We start from the raw sequence: 6,799 nt of genomic DNA on the forward strand, positions 1-6,799 counted from the left end.
AAGCAAAAAAAAAAGAAGCAAGCTTTTGGGAAGATCTTAAATGGTTAAAAAAATAATTAAGATCTGTGGATGGCTCCACAGTATTAGTGTGAAGCAGGCACTTCTTAGTTTTAATAAACATCCAAAGTACTTTACTGGCTATGATTCAGGAAATGAATATACTACTGACTTTGCTTGTAAGTAAGTGAGTTGAAATATTTGTGTATTTGCTTCTAAAAAAAAAATCATCTAATGCAGAGATCAGCAAACTTTTTCTGTAAAGGATCAGAGAGTAAATACTAATATTTTAGGCTTTGCATGCCATACAGTCTCTGCTGCACAGATTCATCTCTGCATTGTAGTGCAAAAGCAGCCAGAAATGGTACATTAACAAATGAGAGGGACTGTGTTCCAGAAAAAAGTTTATTTAGAAAAACAGACAGTCGACAGTAATTTGCCAGAGTTTCAATTTAAAAATACCATATATGGGAACTCTCTGTACTTTCTGCCCAGTTTTTCTGTAAACCCTAAAACTGCTTTTAAAAAATGATCTATTGAATTTTTTTTTTTTTTTTTTTTTTTTTTAAACAGAGTCTCACTCTGTCACCCAGGCTGGAGCGTAGTGGCACGATCTCTGCTCATTGAAGCCTCCGCCACCTGGGTTCAAGCAATTCTCCTGCCTCAGTCTCCCAAGTAGCTGGGACTGCAGGTGTGTGCCACCACACCTGGCTAATTTTTGTGTTTTTTTAGTAGAGTCGGTGTTTCACCAAGTTGGCCAGGCTGGTCTTATACTCCTGACCTCAAGTGATCTGCCCACCTCAGCCTCCTGGATTACAGGTGTGAGCCACCAGGCTTGACCTGAAATTATTTAAAAATGTTACAGAGAATAAAAATAATTTAGAATGAAATGATGATCAAACTTCAAAGACATCTCTTGGTTTTTACTGAATAATAAATCTACTGGATGACTAAATATAACCATTGACTGTCATGTATGCTTACAGAGGGCTTCAAACCATTCTGGGTTTTTTGTTGTTGTTGTTGTTGTTGTTGTTTTTTTTTTGAGATGGAGTCTCGCTCTGTCTCCCAGGCAGGAGTGCAGTGGCGCAATCTCGGCTCACTTCAAGCTCCGCCTTCCAGGTTCACGCCATTCTCCTGCCTCAGCCTCTCCGAGTAGCTGGGACTACAGGCGCCCGCCACCACGCCCGGCTAATTTTTTTGTATTTTTAGTAGAGACGGGGTTTCACCGTGGTCTCGATCTCCTGACCTCGTGATCCACCCGCCTCAGCCTCCCAAAGTGCTGGGATTACAAGCGTGAGCCACCGCGCCCAGCCTAAACCATTCTGTTTTATAGAGATTTTTTTAAAAACTTATTTTACTTGTTGATTAAAACAAAATTGTGACATTATTACATTTGATAACATAAACACCTAGAGGACCTTTTTCAACATTTGGGGGAATTGTTGGAGAAACTGCTGATTTAAAGGATTTCCTTGGTTGAACACAAAATAATTGCTGAAGAATTTTTAACAACGTTACTATTCTTCTATCACTGATATAGCAATTTGAGTTTCCATCCTACAGTATTTATTTTTTCTCTTAGTCTATAAATATACCCTGGAGTGTGCTCGTGACTGTCAGTTAAAGTATTTACAATAATTGACTGTAATATCCATGTCATTCATTTGACAACACATTTGAAAAATTGATTTAGACTAATGTGTTGTTGCAGCTGAATTAATTTTAATGGATTTTCTGGGGTTTTTAGTTTAAATACCACTGTAACGTATCTATTTACTTCTAACCTTTTTATTGTGAAATATAACACATAGAAAAATACATAAAACAGATGTCCAGTTTAATAAATTATTATAAAGCAAACATCATTGGAACTACCATTGCAGGTCAAGAAGGTCAAAGAATAGAGCATTGTCAGCACCTCAGAATCCCCTTAAAAGCCCCTTTCCAACTATAACTCCTTCTGTTACCACTAGGGATAACCATAATCTTGATTTTTTATAGCATCCATTTCTTTACTTAGTAATTTATTTTTTATTGAGATGGATTCGCACTCTTGTCACCCAGGCTGGAGTGCAATGGTGCAATCTTGGCTCACTGCAACCTCCACCTCCCGGGTCCAAGTGATTCTCCTGCCTCACCCTCCCAAGTAGCTGGGATTATTAGCATGTGCCACCACGCCCAGCTAATTTTTGTAGTTTTAGTAGAGGCAGGGTTTCACCATGTTGGCTAGGCTGGTCTTGAAGTCCCGACCTCAGGTGATCCACCTGCCTCGGCCTCCCAAAGTGCTGGGATTACTGGCGTGAGCCAATATGCCCAGCCCATTTCTTTACTTTTTTTTTTTTTACTCTGTTGCCCAGGCCAGAGGTTTCACCATGTTGGCCAGGCTGGTCTCGAACTCCTGACCTCAACTGATCCGCCCACCTTGGCCTCCCAAAGTGTTGGGATTACAGGCGTGAGCCACTGTGCCCAGCCCATTTCTTTACTTCTTAATAGTTTTATCTCCTATGTGTGCAGCTCTAAACAATATAGTTAAATTTTCCCTGTTTTTAAGCTTTGCATTACTTTTAATAGCAAAAACCGCAATTACTTTTGCACCAACCTAATAAATAGAATAATACAGTAAAGACTGGTTATAGGCTGGGCGCGGTGGCTCACGCCTGTAATCCCAGCACTTTGGGAGGCCAAGGCAGGTGGATCACAAGGTCAGGAGATTGAGACCATCCTGGCTAACACATAGAACCCCGTCTCTACTAAAAATACAAAAAAATTATCCAGGTGTGGTGGTGGTGGCAGGCGCCTGTAGTCCCAGCTACTCGGAAGGCTGAGGCAGGAGAATGGCGTGAACCCGGGAGGCGGAGCTTGGAGTGAGCCGAGATTGCGCCACTGCACTCCAGCCTGGGCAACAGAGCGAGACTCCGTCTCAAAAAATAAAAGAAAAAAGACTGGCTATAAAGATTCTAATATATGTGAATGTTAATGTGTAAGTATAGTAGAGACATAATATAGACATAAGTATTTGTGTTTCTGACTGCAAGAAACACTTTAGTCACCTAAAACATTTAATTTTATAGAAATAATATTTTCTTTTTCAGGTGAAACTTCCACCGATGATGGAAATCATAACTGCTGAGCAGCTGATGGAATATTTAGGTTAGTGTTGAAAAGTGGATTTTATATCTCTTTCAAAACAAAAGTTTTCAAAGCTAGTTTATTACCCAGTCTCACCTTTCTGAAGTGCTATTATATAATGTATTTTAAAATTATAGTTTTGAATCTGCTAATTAAAAATTTTTATCAGTATGTTACTGTTCTTAGATGGTATAGTCTTCTTTCTGACCAGCATTAAAATTCTGTAATACCCATAAGGAATCTAGGTAACGTCTAGAAAACAAGATACATCTTAATCCCAATAAATTGTAGAATGGGAGATGGCACAGAATCGCTGACATTGCATGTAGAAAGTGTTCAAAAATATTGGGTAGACTTGAATTAAAGATAAAGGAGGTGATTTAGAGCAGTGCTACCGAAAGTGTGATTCATGGACCTATGCCAATCTACAAAATGTTATCAGTCTACAGTGAGATAGAGTCTTCTCCTAGGATGTAAAATATTTACATTAGTAAGCACACTGTTTATTTCAACTGAAGTTTTTTTATAGGGAAATTTTCTTGTTGAAGGAAGTAATGTATTAAATTGCATTCTTCTCCAAGCTTCTTATTTCAAAACAGACCAGTAATACAGTTTGTAGACTGGCTACATTGAGTTGAACTTGTTTAGAGAGCAAGCAGTTGTACATCACATTGTGGCCTTTTACAATCTGCAAATAAGAATTTATATATTTATACTATTACCAAATAGGAAATCTCAATCCATATTCTTGCAGTTTTTTCAGTAATTAAATTTTTATTTAGGCCAGGTGTGGTGGCTCACGCCTGTAATCCCAGCACTTTGGGAGGCCAAGGCAGGTGGATCACTTGAGGTCATTAGTTCGAGACCAGCCTGGCCAACATGGTGAAACCCTGTGTCTACTAAAAATACAAAAATTAGCCGGGCGTGGTGTCATGCACCTATAGTCCCAACTATTCGGGAGGCTGAGGTGGGAGAATTGCTTGAACTCAAGAGGTGGTGGTTGCAGTGAGCCAATATCATGCCACTGCTCTCCAGCCTGGGTGATGGAGTGAGAGTTCATCTCAAGTACAAAAACAAATTTTATTTTTAAGAAATCTTGTCAACTGGGGCCGGGCATGGTGGCTCACGCCTGTAATCCTAGCACTTTGGGAGGCCAAGGCGGGCGGATCACAAGGTCAGGAGATTGAGAACATCCTGGCTAACACGGTGAAACTCCGTCTCGACTAAAAAATACAAAAAATTAGCTGGGCGTGGTGGCAGACACCTGATGTCCCAGCTACTCGGGAGGCTGAGGCAGGAGAATGGTGTGAACCCAGGAGGCGTAGCTTGCAGTGAGCCGAGATTGCACCACTGCACTCCAGCCTGGGCGACAAAGTGAGACTCCATCTCAAAAAAAAAGAAAAAAAGAATCTTGTCAACTGGTGAATTTGTCTCTACCCTTCTAGACAACTAGTTAACTCATTTTTTGTGAGATACAGACTTAGTGATATAACTGAGACTGGAAATTTTAGAAGATTCTTTTTTTTTTTTTTCTTTTGAGACAGAGTCTTACTCTATCGCCCAGATCATGACTTGCTGCAATCTCGACCTCCCTAGGCTCAGGTGATCCTTCCACCTCAGCCTTTCGAGTAGCTGGGACTACATGCACATGCTACCACACCCAGCTAATTTTTGGGTTTTTGGTTTTTTTTTGTTGTTTTTGTTTTTTTTTTTGAGACAGAGTTTCACTCTTGTTGCCCAGGCTGGAGTGCAATGGCGTGATCTCGGCTCACTGCAACCTCCACCTCCTGGGTTCAAGTGATTCTTCTGCCTCAGCCTCCTGAGTAGCTGGGATTACAGGCATGCGCCACCACGCCTGGCTAATTTTGTATTTTTAGTAGAGACGGGGTTTCTCCTTGTTGGTCAGGCTTGTCTTGAACTCCTGACCTCAGGTGATCCACCCACCTCGGCCTCCCAAAGTGCTGGGATTACAGGCGTTGAGCCACCATGCCTGGTCAAGTTTTATTTTTGTAGAGATCGGGTTTCACTGTGTTTCCCAGGCTTGTCTTGAACTCCTGGGCTCAAGCGATCCTCCCGCCTTGGCCTCCCAAAGTGCTGGGATTACAGGCATGAGCCACTGCACCCGGCAGGAAGACCCTTTTTAGAAAATATAATTAATATCATTTAATCCCCATTCACTGGCTAGGGACCTCATAGTTAAGGGTAGATTACTCTGAATGCCTAGATGTCTGCAAATTGGCTTAAAAAGAAAGTCCCTCTTTTAGGCTAGCTTAGTGATTCTTTTTATTTTTATTATTATTTTAAGTTTTTTTCTTTCCCATAGGACTCTGCTTGATAAATGATTCTTAAAGTTAGTGATTCCTATCTTATATTTTATGGGGAAGGCTGAAATATGCTGGGTGATTCTGAGGAATAGCCAATATGACTGCCAAGGAGTACACAAAGGGGATTTGTAGGAGATGAGATCAGAGAGTTGATGCAGTCAGATCATATGGGGCCCTAAGGATGTAATAGCAATTTTGGTTTTCGCCATGAGTAAGCTGGGAAGCTATTGGAGGATTTTGAACAGAGGACTGACATGATCTAACTTGGGATTTAATAAGAATTCCCTAGCAGTTATGTTGACAATAGACCTTGGGGAGTAAGACAAGCGGGAAAACCATTTAGGAAGTTATTACAACTAGCAAAAGATGGTGGCTTTAAACAAGGTAAAATAAGTGAAGTTTGTAAGAAGTGGTCAGATTCTGGATACAGAGTTGACAGAATTTGCTGATCAGTTGGATGTAGAGTGAAAGTGGAGTCAAGGGTTATCTCATCATTTTTGGTTTGAACAAGTAGAAGGATGGAAATAGGAAAACTGAAGTAGGAAAAAATGGAGCAAGGTTTTTAGGGAGAAATTGCAGGATTTTTGTTTTTAGATGTTTATTTACATCAAAATGGAGCCATCAGGCTGGGCGCGGTGGCTCATGCCTGTAATCTCAGCACTTTGGGAGGCCGAGGCAGGTGGATCATGAGGTCAGGAGATCGAGACCATCCTGGCTAACACGGTGAAACCCTGTCTCCACTAAAAAATACAAAAAATTAGCCGGGAGTGGTGGCGGGCACGTGTAGTCCCAACTACTCAGGAGGCTGAGGCAGGAGAATGGCTTGAACCCAGGTGGTGGAGGTTGCAGTGAGCTGAGATTGCACCACTGCACTCCAGCCTGGGGGACAGAGCGAGACTCCATCTCAAAAAAAAAAAAAAAAGGAGCCATCAGGAATATAATCTTGAGTTCAGAGGAGAGGTCTAGATCAGCACTGTATAATTAAAATTTCTGTAATGATAGGAATGTTCTGTATCTGTGCTGTCCAGTTTAGTAGCCACTAGCCACATGCAGCCCTCAAGCTCGTAAAATATAGCTCCTGTCTTGGACCCAGGAATTTGAGGCCAGCCTGGGCAATATGGTGAGACCCCATCTCCACTTAAAAATTCAAAAATTAGCCACACGTGATGGTGTGCACCTGTAGTCCCAGCTGCTTGGAAGGCTGAGGTGAGAGGATTGCTTGGGCCTGGGATCCAGAGGCTGCAGTGAGCCAAGATCACAACACTGCACTCTACCCTGGGCAACAGGGCAAGACCCTGTCTCAAAATTGTGTGTGTGTGTGTGTGTGTGTGTGTGTGTGTGTGTGT

General features: G+C 41.6%; 1 protein-coding gene across 3 annotated transcripts in view; it reads left to right on the forward strand.

Moving 5' to 3' along the window:
- The window catches only part of LOC116463628 (ubiquitin carboxyl-terminal hydrolase MINDY-2), a 93,074-nt gene that overhangs the window by 14,134 nt on the left and 72,141 nt on the right, over positions 1 to 6,799 (forward strand). For all 3 annotated transcript variants that reach the window (XM_032146809.2, XM_032146810.2, XM_058434766.1), the window contains exon 2: positions 3,093 to 3,150. In XM_032146809.2, the coding sequence (XP_032002700.1) occupies positions 3,093 to 3,150 (58 nt within the window). The remainder of the gene's footprint in view (positions 1 to 3,092; positions 3,151 to 6,799) is intronic.

This window comes from Hylobates moloch, unplaced genomic scaffold (assembly GCF_009828535.3).
Source record: "Hylobates moloch isolate HMO894 unplaced genomic scaffold, HMol_V3 SCAFFOLD_45, whole genome shotgun sequence".
NCBI lineage: Eukaryota > Metazoa > Chordata > Mammalia > Primates > Hylobatidae > Hylobates > Hylobates moloch.